The 17,679-nt window shown below is 40.3% G+C and overlaps 2 protein-coding genes across 2 annotated transcripts; one reads left to right on the plus strand and one right to left on the minus strand.

Annotated features, from left to right (window-relative positions):
* The first annotated feature begins 1,147 nt into the window (after positions 1–1,147).
* On the plus strand, positions 1,148–8,712 carry LOC108674590 (probable malonyl-CoA-acyl carrier protein transacylase, mitochondrial). Its single transcript, XM_018162554.1, has 9 exons — positions 1,148–1,293; positions 1,851–1,911; positions 2,278–2,369; positions 2,915–3,089; positions 3,328–3,437; positions 3,649–3,866; positions 6,088–6,210; positions 6,983–7,196; positions 8,639–8,712. The coding sequence occupies exons 1-9, from the start codon at positions 1,167–1,169 to the stop codon at positions 8,710–8,712; spliced, it is 1,194 nt and encodes a 397-aa protein (XP_018018043.1). The 5' UTR covers positions 1,148–1,166.
* LOC108674592 lies at positions 8,033–15,672 on the minus strand. The gene is made up of 4 exons (XM_018162555.2): positions 14,524–15,672; positions 13,037–13,078; positions 12,259–12,599; positions 8,033–11,695 (listed from the first exon to the last, which is right to left on the minus strand). Exons 1-4 carry the CDS (start codon positions 14,735–14,737, stop codon positions 11,180–11,182), a joined length of 1,113 nt encoding a protein of 370 aa, XP_018018044.1. The 5' UTR covers positions 14,738–15,672; the 3' UTR covers positions 8,033–11,179.
* Between the last annotated feature and the right edge of the window lie 2,007 nt (positions 15,673–17,679).

Below are 17,679 nucleotides of genomic sequence, written 5' to 3' on the forward strand. Positions count from 1 at the left end.
AGAGAAACAAAACATGTTCCGTACGCGTTCTGAACCTTCAGAGAACACACCTTATTAACAGAAAATAGCTAAATGCAATATCTTTACTTTTACAGCCATTTTTATTAGCTGGGCACAAATGTTCCCGTTCGGCGTTAATGGGTTAACAAGTAACAACTAACATGTTGACACTAGTAACAGGCTGAGGTTGACAGCTTTTAAGCATTACACCGAAATCTTTCGTACCTACAGTTTTATTCTGTAATTTATATTATGTATGTATCATGCTGGTTTTTAAAATAATATTTAATACTATTGAGTAAAATCTAAAGACTTTATAGTTTATCTATAAATGTAACAGTAGCGCTGTAGCGGCAAGACCTCGTATCGCTACTTGAATATGTAGCGGGCGCCGGGCGCTACCGCTACATTGCCTTAGATGTAGCACCGCTACCACTACTGAAAATGTAGCAGCTGCTACATGCAGCACGCTAATGCCCACCGGCCGGGCCACCTCTGTCAGTCTGTCTATGGTATTCAAGTTCATAGGAGACTTAGGAGTAGGACTCATGATATTGATAGGAGGGCCCAGGCCCCAGGGTTCTTGACTCTCCAGTAAACTGAGTAAAGCCTGGGGGCTGGGATTGCCACTCTAAGTCTCTAACCAACTTCATCATTTATGAAATTCAGAATCTCAGTTTATATATTGCTAACTTTGTAAGTTTCTTATCGTCGAGCGTCAATGTGTTAACTGGCTTCTGAAAAAAATATAAACCTTACTTCTTCTCAATATAAGAGAAAGAAATGCTTGCCAATTGCCATCAGTACAAAATTTAGCAGAAGAATAGAAGTTAAGATGTAACAGTTCCACATATTTCAATCTAGGATTCAACCCTAAATTTATATGCAGTTCAGCAGTTGGTTACCTAGTCTGCTAATCATATTGCCAGTTGACACCAAGACCAACTTCTACTGCAAAAAACTTAAAAGACTTGCATTTTCTTTATCTTGTGTTAAATTATATATAAATGCACTCAAACCATTTGCATTTTATAAAACAGTCATGTCTAAGTGATGTAGAATTGAGTTATGCAAGATAATCTTGTCCAATCAATGCCTACTAAATATTATTAGGTGCTAATACATATTTTATTTGCTCCCAGGTTTTTTACTCAGGATTGTTAAGAATGTATGCTCCAGGGAGATTAACAAAAAAATTACTTCTAATTAAAAATAAATTGAATCTCATGAACAACAATGAATTTTGCAGAAGAATTTCTATAACTTTGTTTCAATCATCATTTCATGCTCCTGGTGAGTAAACTGAAGCTGATACATTTAGTTTTATATTTAAATTGAATGAAAATAAATGTTCCAATATTAAATTTTTTCACATGTATTTGAAATTTGTTCATCAATATTTTATATCATAATATGTTATCACTATGGTATTGAAATTATATTGAGATAATTACTTGTGAAGTTGTGAGTGAATCATGAGTATTGAGTAAATGCTGGAAATGCCACCATCACTCACATGCTTGTGGTTGCACAGCAGCCACATTTGGCTCTATTCTCTTACCAAATGGACCCAAAATAAAATGTGTGAATGACTGAAAAATAAGAAAAGGTAGTGGTTGGAAATTTTCCCAAATCATGTTGTTATATACCTATGTTTTATCAATACTAGGTGCTGTGGGATAGATATGGTACCACTTCATTACATTCAATTTTACCCCCAAAAAATGTAGTTGTAATTTTTACGTTTGATTTTGGCAAATGAGGATGTGTGCAATATGAAACTAAATCTCAATACTTTCTACTTAGGTTTTACATGTTGATCTCTACTGATAAGATATTATTTATTCCAGAGGCTGTGGGCTATCATGAGAGGAACTTGTTGTTTCAGCTAAATGCCTCATCTCTTACTCAGTAAGCATTCTCTTTGATCTTTTCTAAATTACCACAATTTGTATAGGTTGTAAAACTTTTAATTGGTATCATTTAATTTAGCCACCTTTACTTTCCTATATATATTCTAGGTAAATTCCCTTAAGATTGGTAATTGATAATAGGTACGGTACTCATCAATAGTGCATTGCTTTTTATAAATGTTCTAGATTACATTGCCACTTCGCTACATGCTTGAAATTTTTTTTCGTTTTTAAGATATTATGCATGTCATATTGTGAAATCATTCCTGAACCATCCCTTTAGGTTGCTGTTATATGTATACAGTATTTTATGATTCTTTTTGTGATTAATCAATTGATGTATTAATATATTTGTTACCCTCAGAAATGAGGATTCAACAACAGAACCTTCAAAAAGACCAGACCCCAAAACTACAAGTATCCTGCTCTTCCCCAACCAAGGCTCTCAATATGTGGGTGAGTTACTGGTGTGCATGCTCTATGGCTGGCATGCCACTTGTCTATTATTTATAACTAAGTGCTCTATAGCTGGCATGCCACTTGTCTATCATTTATAACTAAGTCTTTAAGAGTGTATTCCAGCAAAGCATGCTTGGGGCTGGTGCTCTTGTTCTGTGTGAATTAAGATAAAAGAGCTGCTCCTATTTCAGGAAGAGAGCAGCTCTCTGTGTTGTTAGATGTGAATAAAAAGCTTTTCATTTTAAATATCATTTGCCAAGTGTTTTCAGGCTAAATTGTGAAATCAATTTCAAGGTGTATGGTTTCTCTGATTAAAATCTGACACCCACCACTAGAAAGCTACACAGTATAAATAATTTTTCAAGATATAGTTTCTCCGGTTCATTGCTTGTCTTTGCCTCAGAAGAATAGCAGCATTATAAGAGTATACTTGTGTTTCATGTGCAACCGAAACACATTTGGAAAGCAGTATATTCACCATACCACTGAAAAGGTGAAATATGAATGTTTATCCTTATTCTTAGCTTGTGTTGTTCATGCAGGGATGGCCGTACCTGTGTTGGGAGTTCCTTCTGTCCAACAAATGTATGAGGAAGCCTCAGAAGTCCTGGGGTTTGATTTGCTTGAGGTTAGCCTTCATGGGCCCAAGGAGAAGCTGGACGAACCTCAAGTTGCCCACCCAGCTGTATTAGTTGCCTCTTTGGCCGCTGCCCAAAAGTAAGTTGCTTGCTGTTTCTTTTTTGTTCAGCATTTTCTTTTAATTAGCTCATCAAGCATATATTTTTCATGTTACATACTTATCTCATGTGTGCATACATTATATACGGTATATTCTGTAACTCATATTCACAAACGTCTTGAATAAAGCTTGTGTGTATTGTACTCTCAGGTTCACACACGCACCAAATTTATTACCTACTTATATTATCTCCAAATAATTACTTGACTCGTGCAGACTGCTCTATGATAATCCTCTTGCCATACGCAACTGTGTCACGGCTGGTGGCTATGGCTTAGGGGAGCTGACGGCTCTAGCGTTCTCTGGAGTTTTCTCGTTTCAGGATGGTGAGTAATGTTTACTTGGAATGATCTCATTGATGGGTTTACACTTATATTATCAGTCTGCTTATGAAATATCGATTGCAAGATTTGATCATCACAGACACGAAAGCGAGCTAAGAAAAACGTGGTAATAAGTTAAATAATTTAACTTTGTCAGCTTTATGTTGAATATGTGGATCCAAATACTGCTGGTCACATCATAATTCCTCATCAGCTGTGCGCGTGTGCCAGTTTCGGGCGTTGGCCATAAGCGCAGCGTGTGAAGGCACCAGCGGGGGCCTGGCAAGCGTCACATACGGTGCGGGGTGCCGCCTTCAGTTGTGTTGTGATGCCGCCGTACAGTTCTGTGCCAGGCAGCAATTGCCTGAAGCTCACTGCTCGGTTGCTGCTCATCATTGGTCCACCTGCAGCGTAATTGCGGCTACTGAAGAGGTCAGTGCGGTGCTTAATGCTCACCGGTATGTGGCAAGTTTTAGAGAAGTAGACTTGAACTTTTATTTTGGTGAGCTTTCCTTTCCCCATGTCACCTTGTCCTTGCCGTGGGGAAGGGCGTGCGTATTGCAGTGACGGCTGGGGCTGTGTTATCGGGGATTCCCTGGCAGAATCAATTCGCAAAAAGGCCCGCCCCGAGTGTTCACTGTTCTGACTAACGGAGGTGACTCCAGGGCAGCTCAGGTTTCTTGCGGTCACTGTGTCCTCGCAACATGGTGATTANTATGCTGTCGAAAAACTACATGAGCATCTCAGCTACTATAATGTACAATTCAACAATCAAATGCAAGCGGCTTGCATGGATCTCACACGGTATGTCCTGACCTTTGCTACGTGTCAGCTCCCAACTAAAGTGAAGGTCAGATGACACCAATGCTCAGTGAAACTGAGCATTGCTGAGCGACCACCGCCGCAACCTGCCGAGCGACCACCGCTATATGCCTCAGATTTTCTGAAGATGCATACAATTTTCCGTGCCTCTGTCCGTCTAAATGCGCCACCGGAATTGAACGACTTGAGGCGTCCTCATCTAATTGATTCCATTTACAAATCGAACTACTTCATCACTCTAAGTCGAACGAACTAAAGTATAGGGACGGCAAGAGTCAGGCGAGTGTTTTTTTTTTTTCATGACATGGCATTACCCAAATTTCCATCCTCTGAGAGAACCGTGGTCCTGATCATTTGCCGGATTCGCGACAGACTCTCGAACGAAGAAGCGGTGAGAGGGCAGCGGCCACTGGACCTGCCCAAAAGTGTGCTCCATACTGATAAAACCTACGAGACTTGAGGCCGAACTATCATAAATAATTCGCAATTCCGGCGCTAATCACTGACGACTTTATAAGCTAAACCCACAAATCACAAGCTAGAAATCAGCCGCAACGTGTACTTAGACCGTTACGTGTAATTTCATTTGTAGCGCATTTTCTCATTTATGAAAAATAGGCGCTATTGTGCTCGCCATGTCCGTCCGCATGTCTGTCCGTGACTTCACGTTTTCGTCTACGAGAAAATGCGCTCTATGTCACTCACTGCAGTGAGTACTGAGTTATTTTTTTCATTGTACGGCCCCAGAACAATGATCAGCAACATTGCCGTGTCGACGACGGACCAATTCGTTGCTCATCCCGTGCTGGCAAGCTCGCTTGCCGCGCACCGAACCTTGACGACATCGATCACCGTTTCGCGTTGCCAGGTGTCCTGGAGACCTGCTGGAATCTGTGGCCCCGCGGTTTTAGAATGCAGCCTGTACTTATTACCTCCTTCTATGTGTCCTCGCTTCTGCTAGAGAAAGCAGGGACATGCAAGTATGCACACCTGGAGTGCCATACTAGCGATTTTATTTTACAACTCGCCGCATACCCTAGTTGTAGCCTTACATAAGGTGGTTGCTCCGATTCTCAGCACGACAAAAGATGCCAACTTTTGCTCAGCCCCTGGCCATGTTCATAGTGCGATGAATCGATGAAGTCGTGGATGAGCTGTCGACTAGCGCAGCTGCTGAGATGACATCACGCTGATCCCCACGAATATCGTTACTCTATTTGCGGCACGAAAATGCTTGATGAACGACAAGAAGAGGAAAGAATAAACTCCGTGAAAATATTGAAGAGAGTGTGCAGCCATTACCGTCCTCGTCTTACCGCGTACCGAGTGGACGTTTTCCTAACGTCGCCTCCGTAGACACAGCAGTCACCCTTAGTCAGCTCACGGGACGAGCGTCTCTTTCTTACTGCACGAACTTCCAAGTGCCCAAGGTCGTGATTAATTTCCTCTATGAATGCTTGTCTTTTGGTTACGCCAGACGACAGTTTTTATTCATCGATGGGAAGTATTTTGTATTTTATCAACACCTGACTGAACGTGGTGCTTGTAACGTTGACCTCCTTATGCAATTCCTAATAGTGTGCCGTTGATAATTACGAATATGATTTCTTGAGCACTGGATTAATGGATTATTTTTTATTAACTAGCCTGCAACACTCAACTTCATTTTCTGCGCGAGACAAATCGATCTGAAGCGCTAATAATTGCAGCCAGTGAACTAACTATCAATTAAATGGTGGGTCATTCGTTCGTCACATACGTTCTGTGTCTATAAAGTTCGTTATTGATTTGAGTCCTTATGTTTTTCCCCCTTGGTTTTGCATGAGTCCAGGCTCTGGAGTTCCTGGAGAAATACCAACAAGACCTGCGCCTGAAGAGTGTACGTCGCCTCGCATCAGTCCCTGGTCCGCTACACTCGCCGCTGCTGCGCCCTGCCTCTGACGCCCTAGCTAAGGTGAGCCTTAGCCTGATCAGTACCGTGACATAATAAATTCTTATCGTGATCACTACCGTGACATAATAAATTCTTATCCTGATCACTACCGTGACATAATAAATTCTTATCCTGATCAGTACCGTGACATAATAAATTCTTATCCTGATCACTACCGTGACATAATAAATTCTTATCCTGATCAGTACCGTGACGTAATAAATCCTTACAATAATATAATAATAATAAATAATAATAGTAAATCTATATCCTGATCAGTACCGTAACATAATACAACCCTACAGTACATGCTATGCTCTACAACTTGTGAATTTGCTCTTTTGATACAAATAATCAACCTTGAATTGTTATTTTATAAACAGATGGCATCCAAGAAATCAACCTCGAATGATTACGGCATTTTCTAAACAAAAGACAAATGTTAACAGTTGCTGACATAAGTATTTATGGTAGTTAGTAGCGATTTTGAGCTTGTTTACCCATTTGGGGCTGTATTTTAGAGCATTGCCTCGTGCAAATTTTTTCCCCAGTGTTAATCTCTTAAAAAATTCTATATTATATGAACTTTAGCTCTGTAACCGTGTTGAAAGAATTTCACGGTCGGAAAAGTAAATACGGCATGTCTTGTGTTTCCATCAAAAATGTTTAGATGCTAAATTTCAATTTATGCTTCAGTTAGTTTTTGAGTTGATTGGCGCTGACTAAAATATTAAAATAATTGAATTAAAATTGTTTGAAAGCATAAAATCATAAAAAATGAATTTATTTTCAGATGCTGTCTGGGATGAGTTTGAAAGACCCCATAGTGCCTGTAGTCTCAGCGTGCGACGTCAAATATTACACGAGAGCTGATCACGTGCTGAAGAAGCTGCCTGCTCAGCTCAAGTCTGCCATCAAGTGGCAGCACACAATAAACAAGCTCTACACGCGTAAATCTGGCCGAGGCTTCCCACAAACTTACATCTGTGGGCCTGGACAAACCATGAGTATACTTGTATACTTCAATGAGGTCACCGCGCAGGCGACGATAACGGAGACTGGGAAGCTTCATAATCTTCAATCTTTCTTCATAAGACTTGCCCTTTAATCCTGGGATTATCCTTGTTGCACGTCTTTGAACACTCAACTAAATTTTTGTCCTTTTCAAGTTTCGGTGACCACACAACGTTTCCAAACTCTAGGTTCGGTCGCACGATAGAGGTGAACAACAGCTTCATCATTTCTATATCTAGGTACTCTTAGGAGCGTCTGATCAGCCCAAGCAGTTTATTGGATGTATTAACTTGCGTTTTAATATGCCTATAAAATTTTAGCTCCTTGTCGACACAAACTCCAAGATCTTTTTCCACGCAAGACTTCTCAATCATAGCCCTCTCGTTGCAACCATGTCTTCTCATGCTGTAAGCTTGCTGTTCATTGTTCTTGCCGAGGTGAAGTACTTTACACTGGTCAGCATTGAAACGCAGCTGCTACGAATCAGCCCAGTAAACTAAACTATCAAGATCATTTTGCAGTTGCATTTTATTTGACGCATCCTTAACTGTATTTATAAACTTTTGTGTCATCGGCATACATGGAGCACACGCTTGACACTACTTCTGGTAGATTGTTTATGAAAGCGACGAACAGTGAGTCCCACTGTAACAAATAATTCAGTGGGACTCACCGCTGACTTGATGATCAAAGTCGCGATTAGAGGTAAGAAGCAAAACTCTTACATTGTTGTTGAAAATAAAAGGCTGCTGCATGGTATAATTCACGTTTGAATAATATAAATGGTCGGTTCTTCATTCATTTAAAAACGGTCTGAATTAAAAGAACGTTTTCAAGGCAAAATTTATTGATGATGATGAATGGTTCCACATCTATGCATTAACCTGCTGCAAGGCATTAACACAAGTAAATTCACGAATTCATACATTTGAATTCAAGGGTTCCATTAACACTGAATTCGTATCACAATTCACAACGCAAGTTGAACTTGTGTGCGGATCTTGCTCACATTTCATGACTTAAGCTACCTGCTTCATTGAAATAACACAATTAAATTCATAAATTCTCACATTTTTAATTTAAGGCGTTTCATTAACACGGAATTCGTATCACAATTCACAACACAAGTTGAACTGAGCGATTATTGTGCCAAACTTGCACAGACCTGTACTAGTGTAAATTATGTTGTGGCGAAGCTGTCAATCTGAACTAGCCCACTAGTAGAGCGAGCAAGCGACAGGCAGGAACCATCATAAACAGAAGAGTTATGGGCTTCTCAATTATTAAAATTGGTATCCATCATAAGCTAATCGGAACACTCTCCTAAGATCAACAGGAAAAAGCAATAATTGTAGAGGCGTAAATTTCCTAAGTCTTGAGAGCCCGATACAATAAGGATATGTATCCACTGAAAATATCTATATGCATGATCCAGGTACAGAGCCAGGTTCTCGGATCCCGCGCTACAGGGATCATCATATGACGGTACTGTGGATCTCATCCATCTAAGGAAACGACTAAAATCCGTTAAAAATCCACTAATAAAACCATGAAAAAACGCAATATTGTTGCTAATAACCAGTTGTATCGCAAGCATCCTTCATCCGTAACTACTAAAAAAATTTTGAATTCTGCATGAACAAGACTACCTAATCGGTGATCAATCTCAGAAAATTTTTTTAAACGAAAGGGTTTTTCGTGTTCATTATCGATAATTTATTTTTCAGAATAAAACTTCGGTGTGGCGAGTGTTTCGCTCTATAATTCCAATGCCCGAAACGGATAACATCATGAAAGATACAAATTAATAGAATTTGGCAGAGAAGATCGGAAATAATAATTTCTGTTCAGTAGTGCGACAAATTCACCTTTCCAGTGATTGTTAGGTATTCGTTCTGAAATAGAGCATCTGCCATCCCTGTGTACAGCCTCCTAGTGCAACGGGCCAATTTTAATTATTATTACTCGCATTAACATGACTAACCCAAACTCGGTTCCTTATGATGCAAAGCAACCGTTCGCAATACAAAAGGCATATAGATTACGGACGAAAGGTGTGATCCCTTATCATTCCGTGTATACGAACCTTTCCGGCTATCAGCTTCGCATTTGCATGTACAACCACTGATAAAACAACATATCTTAAAGCTAAACATATATTCAAAACTCCGAATACATCGCCATTGTACTTCTGGACGGCTTTCGATTTAAAGGCATCTAAAACACAGCAATATCAATGCTGAATATTCCGGGCATCCTTTCCTCTAACTTCAATAAATTCTCAAAGTATTAGAATATGTGCGACGAAATCAACAATGGACTCGTTAAATATCTATGAAGCACCACAAGTGTCTACTGAGAACAATTCGTTTCAAATCTCGATGATACAGTTCATGGTTGATCTAGTATATACTTATAGTTCAACTTTGGATACAGTTGGCGCGTTTACACATCGCTGTCTGCAAAAGACGTGCCGGATCAGCAAAGTTGTTGCTTCTCAAGATGAACATTTCAGAAGCCAGTTGATAAGCATAAGGCAACTATTGCATAGTTTACGAGGACTTTCAGTAGTTTCAGTTGACTCATGCACTCTTTCAATGTTGCATTCATAACAAACATCACAACGATTCTTGAGGACCTATAATCTCGTCATGATAACGCGGTCTGTTCAACTGGAACTGATGAGCTGCACAAGACTTTTCCCTAATATAATAGATGAAACGTGCTTGCTTTGCTTTTAAACTAGTTACACACGCTTAAAATAATATAATTGAATATTACATGCATTGCCTATATTTATAAGATACACACGTTGTTCCTTGCATCTAACAGATCTGGACGTAACAATCAATAGACTTTAATTAAATTATCAATGCTGTAACATCACATGTATAATTGCACAATATTATTGTCACACCAAACGGCAATGTTACAGTAGATGCATATTGCACTCTAAGTTTTATTATTATATTCATAGGATATTAGCAACGCAGTACCATTGCTTCATTGCTTTACGTTAAAAAAAGGCGATTTATTTTTGCTCAGACACTGATAAACAAGTATTAAGCTTATTATTGCGATGCAGATTTTGAGAACTAGTTGAGGGTTTAGACATTTTCAATTTCAGATGAAAAATAACGAGGAAAGTTTGTGCAATGGTTATGCTTTGCGGCATAAAATACGGATTGTTTTTAATCGTACGGCAACTGATCTAATCACCCGACAATTAAATTAAATGCTCCACTCGACTCAAGCTTTAGAAAGTTATTTGGTTTCATATCTGGTTTCATAACATGATATCTAGTCGATACCGGAAACTTTTAAAAATACAATAATAGGGTAAACAATAAACCCGAATTTGATTCATTAGTTACTACAATGCACAATGTCAGACGACACCGCTCATTTTTTTTGGACGATTTTTACTAATATCCTAGCAGTCAAGAATCCTTCATTTCCTTCGACCAACACAGGGCTCTTTTGGGTGTTGAACGGGGAAGATGTTTCCTCTCGCGCTCAAATCAAAACAATTGTCAATAATTTTAAAATTGGTAACGAATAAAGCAAATACTTCATTTTAAATTTTTTCACAGTCAATTTCCTTTATGTTGTGACCAACATAGGAGAACGCATATTCAATTCTGAACTGAATCATTGTGTTGCTATTGACAAGAGTGACAAGACTAAACAATAGCCAAGCATTACATCACTCGCGAAAGAGAATAATTTCTTTGTTTTTTTTTTTTTGATGACATATTCAATTCACCTAGCGTTAGAGGAGCCCAGTTTGGTATCGTTAGACACTAAACCATGTCTCACTCAAGACATATACAACAGGGATGCCATATCTCAAGTTGATTGCTGTGCTAGTGTTGAGGCATCAAAGGTCTCACCCGCGACATTTGCAGGAGGCATAGGTACGATATCTCAAATTAATCGTTGTAGTACCGGTAGGTATGGCATGTGACGTGTAACTTCAGATGTTAGAACTAAACGTACCACAGCTAAGTGTGGTATCCATAGTGGCGTTCGACATCACGGTTGCGTCCGACGGACTTTCAGGAGACGAAGGTCTCCTGTTAGAACGATCCTCAATGTTGCTCATCCTGATTCTACCGCGACTAAAGGAAGACTGTTCGTTACCTTCTGGCAATGCTGAATTGTATTTTATTTGTGCCGGCGGCGATGCGAGTGTTGAACCAACTTTGCTCTGAGAAATTAAGGCGCCAGCACTCAATGGCGTGGCCTCGGACCCATACGAGACCCGGGACTGCGTGGGACTAACGGCCAGAGTACTGGTGGAGCAGCCGTAGTTGTAGTAGGCGTGTGAGGATCCTTGGTCGTAGGAGGAGTTAGGGTCGCAGTCTATGGTGGAGTCCGCGCCTACGTCGGCCGTGCACGAAGATTCCGACGGATGCCGGAGACGCAGGTTGCTGATGACGCTGACATCTGGAGGTGGGGGATCAGGAGGCGCCCTTGCCAACTGGCTTTCCTAAAGGAGTAAATGCGTTATTTTAACATTTATTGATTCGTATTGTTGAACCTTTAGAACTTACACTTGATTTGTATTGCAGCAATGGCGAATTCTAAAATATAGAAAGCAGAGAACCAGTAAGTTGGCGTAGATTTTTATTCCGGTAAAGACAAATTACAGGATATTGTGGGCAAATAACCATTCAAGAAATCCAAGATATAAATTATTTGTGTTACTGTGTTTTGTTTAATAGAATCATCCCCACTCAGGTAAGTATATTCATCGAGCTTGTGATTCAGTTTTAAGTGACAACGATTTATCGTTAAAAACCAAAATAAATTTTTTCTCAAATGTACTTTTCGACCGTCACAAATGGCGATCTTATAACATCTCGTACATCAAGACATCAAATAACATACAATCAGCCCCGCCACCTCACAACATCAGCCCCACCACCTCACAACATCAGCCCCGCCACCTCACAACATCAGCCCCGCCACCTCACAACATCAGCCTCGCCACCTCACAACCACCACCTCACAACATCAGCCACGCCACCTCACAACACTAGTCCCCGCCACCTTGGCTTGTGTGTTGACCGCCACATCGTTGGCGATGACGGTGGCGGGGGCGGCGGTGGCGGTGGCGGGCTCCTCCTGTAGAGGTTGTCGGCGCGAGGGCTTGTCAATAGGTGAACCTCCTCCTGAGGGACGGCTCTTTTTACTGCTGTTATTTCTCTTCTTTTTACTCTTAGTGTTGTAAGAAGAACAGCACGCTGGCACTAAAGAGCTCTTGATCTTGTGTCGGTAGACCAGCAATGGTATTCCTACGAGGACCACACAGAACAGCAACACTGTCACCACGAGCAGCGAGTCTACCGTCACCTGAAGCGACTTCACTTTGCTCTCCAGTGTCTGTAAGCCTGCAATAATACGCATTATTTTGAAGACAATAGCATGCGAAAACTAATTATTAATTCATTCAAACATTGACTTTGTATTACGTGGTATCATGCAGATAGTTGAAAAATATCTTGCAAGCATGTATCTTTGTATTATCCTCTATCTTGCACGAAAATTATTCGACGCAAGAATCGATTTTTTATTAGCTTGTATGATGTGTGTAAAAAAATCGAAGCAAGCAAAGGATTTTTGTATTATATTAGGTACATACTAGAGGCAAAAATAATTTCATGCAAGCACTTATTTTTATTCTACCCTTTGACAAGCAAATAAAGATAATTAAATTTTGAACATGTATTTCTATATTTTCTTACCAACGTTGGGATCATGGAACTTCAGAATTGCGTAAAAAAAGCTAAATTGATAAGCTGGTTTAAATTAAAGGTTAGATACTCACGAGCGTTGTCCTGAGGCTTCGGGTTGGTGACTTCCTTGTAATCTGTAACAAAAAAACGGCAATATAACTTCAAAATTCGACTTTATTCCTACAAAATTTATAAGCTTCACAGGCTGAACAGCTATGCACAATAATATTTAGGTATAAGCGATGTTTATGTCAATACAAAGTTCCCCGAAATTCAGATGTAATTCGACATCGAAGCGCGACAAGAATTTACGATGACGTTATATGGGGAAGATAATCTAAAGTGCGTGGATAATAAAGACATGAAGTGCGTGGATGATGAAGACATGAAGTGCGTGGATGATGAAGACATGAAGTGCGTGGATGATGAAGACTTGATGTGCGTGGATGATAAAGACGTGAAGTGCGTGGATGATAAAGACGTGATGTGCGTGGATGATAAAGACGTGAAGTGCGTGGATGATAAAGACGTGATGTGCGTGGATGATAAAGACGTGATGTGCGTGGATGATAAAGACATGAAGTGCGTGGATGATAAAGACTTGATGTACGTGGATGATAAAGACAAGAAGTGCGTGGATGATAAAGACATGCAGTGCGTGGATGATGAAGACATGCAGTGCGTGGACGATAAAGACATGCAGTGAGTGGATGATAAAGACATGCAGTGCGTGGATGATAAAGACATGCAGGGCGTGGATGATAAAGACATGCAATGCGTGGATGATAAAGACATGCAATGTGTGGATGATAAAGACATGCAGTGCGTGGATGATGAAGACATGCAGTGCGTGGACGATAAAGACATGCAGTGCGTGGACGATAAAGACATGCAGTGCGTGGATGATAAAGACATGCAGGGCGTGGATGATAAAGACATGCAGGGCGTGGATGATAAAGACATGCAATGCGTGGATGATAAAGACATGCAGGGCGTGGATGATAAAGACATGCAGTGCGTGGCTGATAAAGACATGCAGTGCGTGGCTGATAAAGACATGCAGTGCGTGGCTGATAAAGACATGCAATGTGTGGATGATAAAGACTATGCCGCCTGCCCAGCGTCGTGGAGCGTCTGGCGCAGTAAGGCGGCGCTGAGTCATGCGCCCTCCAGCACAACACCTGCACGCAGCTGCGGCAACACGCAGTGTGTGCAGCTGCGGCCACACGCTGCGTGTGCAGCTGCGGCCACACGCTGCGTGTACAGCTGCGGCCACACGCAGCGTGTGCAGCTGCGGCCACACGCTGCGTGTGCAGCTGCGGCCACACGCTGCGTGTACAGCTGCGGCCACACGCTGCGTGTGCAGCTGCGGCCACACGCAGCGTGTGCAGCTGCGTCCACACGCACACGCACTCTTTCTCGCTCACCCCAACAGTACTGCACCGCAGTCTCTCACCCCAACATTAGTACCACCTATCAGGGCAATTGACAAACATCGTTGACTAACAACATTTTAATTTTCGTCTTAACAACATTTAATCAACGTTATATCAACGTCATATGGAAGACAGTTCCTCACTCGGGCAGAGACGGGTACACTCCTGCGGCAGGTAGTCGTGCAGGTTGGTGGAGTCGCAGATGACGCTGCAGTTCCAGCTCCTGAAGACGCCCGCACCCTGGCCCCCTGAAGGCAAGGGGCTGGTGGCGGTCTCTGGGACCACGACGAGGAGCGTATATAGTATCATTATTGTTCGCAAGTCATACTCGAGCGTGAGTGGAGTCGTGAGGTGCATGGTATCGTTCTTATATTCTCATGTGATGGAAAATAATTTAGAAACGTATCTGCACTTAGGCAAGAGAGTTGTTTCAGATTTGAGCAAGATGTTCTTATCAGAGTTTGAGCACATTTTTTTTTCAAAAAGTACTGCACCGATTTCTTCTTTCTTGTAAAAATACACTTATTCCACGACAAATAAATACATTCATCGCTCACGTGGTGAAGTTGCACTCGTTTTCACGATTTAGAAGTGTAAGCATCTCTCACGGCCTAAAATAGCATTAATTTCTCTTGACTCTTAACTGCACCCATTTTCACGACTAACATTTATCTAAGGTAACGAAATTATCTGGCTAATATATTTTAAATGACCTAGACATGGCATTTTTGCGATCTTAGGCAAGATGCAAAAGAATAATCTAAACATTGTGCAGAATATTTCCCGACGTTGAAAAATTTCCTTCTGCTCAGGTCAGAGGCACGAGTAATAAATATTTCATATCTGAAAAAGCTAAAGAAACAAGTCATCACCACCCAATTATCTAAATTTCGGTAGCGTTATTTTTCAGTTCAAGTTATTGTGCTTAGCCCTATTAGAAAGGTTAACTTTCTATTGTCAATGTAGGATTAATTCATCAGCTTTAAGTCATACTCGTCGCTGCATACTCCGTGGCGCTAGTATATGCAGCACATGTACGTAGCATTATGTAGCACAGGTCAAGAAGGTACTGTGGTCAATATATATATATATATAAGGGATCGCAATGTCTAGCGCATTCCAGTAAATTTGTGAGCATTGATGACGTTTTTGCAAAGACAGTAATAAATTTCATCAAAATCATTTGCCAATCCAGGCTTGTTGCTCATTGGTACCAAGTCACGTCTCAGTTGTCAACAAAACAATGCATTGATTTTTGTATCAAGACAATTCGGTGTGACTCGCTGCGAAGGCTAATATTTTGTAGTAAAGTCAAAACAACAATTTTTTATTCTTAGCGAACAATGGAGGTCATAATTCTAAATTGAAATTAAACCTAATAAGGAACCTTGAGATCACTGTCAAACGCATGCGATGGCATGCAGGATTCTTGGAATCGGCACCTCGTAAAAACATGATGAAGTCAGGTCACCAGTATTAAAAGTTGTTTATAATATGCCTAAAGTAGGAACCATAACTATACGCGATGCATTTCTTTTATTAGTTACAAAATTACACAGTCTAGCTACGTAAACAACAGGATTTCACTGATGGTGGACGACGCGCACTCACTTAGCTGGCTGTTAAAACACTGGCGACTGGCAAGTTTGGGACCTGGTGGCTGGAATTCCACTAACGACCTATTCCGGTACAGGTGCGAAGCTTGCGTTCACGGCGTGGTGGAACCACGCGTTCATGAGGGCTAATTTGAACGCGGCATTCAATAAATAAGTTTATGATAGATCATCGGAAAATATTAACCTTGAGCATTAGATAATTTAGTGCTAGATGATTCATTTTATCAGACGAGGCCTATTTAAAATGCTATAAAACTAAACCCAAATTTATTTCTACAACATTTTATTCATCGTTTTTTTAACAATAGTTTGAATGTTATTTGCAGCCTTACATCGTGAGCCTATCAAATAAATTTCTCCAGGCTGTTCGTTACTGAGCCAATGACGCAATTAAAATCTTATGAAACTTGTGACGTTTATTGGAAGGAACTCTAGAGGGATTACGGAGATGTATAATCTGCAAGGACCCATCATGACCCGCTGCATGATCTGATGCAACAGTACTGTACGTCACAGTACGTGATGTGCTTTACAACAGCAAGCTCCACGAATCTAGGATCAACATTGGGACCTACATTCGTGCTAAAAAAATTAAAATGTTTTCTATGAAACCAAAGGATTACATTGGACAAAGCTCGCAAAAAAATTATATCCATTGATTTACAGTAACGAATCCAATTGTTATAGTACGTATAAACAGTAATCATCGTGACTATTCTTAACCAAATTCGTTTATGTACTTCTGCACAACTTTTAGAGGGATCTCTTGATGTTACATAAGTTATCTGCATCTATTATATACAACACAATAATTTCTTATTACCTAAAAATGTCACTAAGACCATTCAAACAGCATTCCGACGGATGGAAAAAAAAACTGCCCTCGAAATAAAAGATTTTCCTGTTGCTGGTGAAATTGATTTCTCGGTTGCAGGTATAGTGATTAGAATTAGTTTGTAAACATCGGGGGCTTAGCTAAAAGTACTCGTCGGTGAGAAAAAAACGAATGACTAGCAAATAAGATTTTTAGTTGGAAAATGATTTTTCACCTATTGACAGGTTCATGCGGGCGGTTTGCTGCGTCGATTAATGGGATCACAGTCTTTTATTCCAGATGCAAATAACAGAAAAAATTTAAAAATATTTCTGACTAAAAAGTTAAACATTGAAAATGAAGATAATTGTGCATCAAAGTAGTAGAGAAACTAACAATGTCCTGGGTCGTATAACCAGAAAATCGAATACATCAGCGATGACTTCGGCTTAGAAGGTTGTTACCAAAAAATAGCCGATTTTTCATAAGTTGATTATATAGCACCTCTTTTCTAACTGTGCAATGGAATATTGAAGAAAGGTTATTTTGGCCATTTTAGTGCGTGTTATAGTATCCATTTAGCGTTATAACCAAAATGTAAACTTTCACTGCTGACCAAGACTCGTTAGAAGAATCGGAGACAAAAATTGCGCTCACTGGTGAACAAACAAACGTGGTGTGTCGTCTGAGAACGACTTATGGTTGTGGTAAAGCTTCAGGTAGATTTTGTGTTGGCTGAACGCTGAAGTGAAATGCGCCTTCTAAATATCGTTCAATTCGTTTTGCTTAGTCATAGTAGTTTCGAATGAATATTTGGTTTTATTTTGCTGCTCCTCTTCAGTATTACGATTCACGGTATCGTCTTAATT

This window comes from Hyalella azteca, unplaced genomic scaffold, assembly GCF_000764305.2.
Source record: "Hyalella azteca isolate HAZT.00-mixed unplaced genomic scaffold, Hazt_2.0.2 contig7962, whole genome shotgun sequence".
Taxonomy (NCBI): domain Eukaryota; kingdom Metazoa; phylum Arthropoda; class Malacostraca; order Amphipoda; family Hyalellidae; genus Hyalella; species Hyalella azteca.

Coding starts and splice junctions, on each gene's coding strand:
- LOC108674592 (XM_018162555.2), bottom strand. CDS start 14,737: ATGCACCTCACGACTCCACTCACGCTCGAGTATGACTTGCGAACAATA. Junction 12,600..13,036: donor GAAGCCTCAGGACAACGCTC/GTGAGTATCTAA, acceptor GTATTATTGCAG/GCTTACAGACACTGGAGAGC. Junction 11,696..12,258: donor CGGTCAACACACAAGCCAAG/GTGGCGGGGACT, acceptor TTACTCCTTTAG/GAAAGCCAGTTGGCAAGGGC.
- LOC108674590 (XM_018162554.1), top strand. CDS start 1,167: ATGTATGCTCCAGGGAGATTAACAAAAAAATTACTTCTAATTAAAAAT. Junction 1,912..2,277: donor AATGCCTCATCTCTTACTCA/GTAAGCATTCTC, acceptor TGTTACCCTCAG/AAATGAGGATTCAACAACAG. Junction 3,090..3,327: donor TCTTTGGCCGCTGCCCAAAA/GTAAGTTGCTTG, acceptor TGACTCGTGCAG/ACTGCTCTATGATAATCCTC.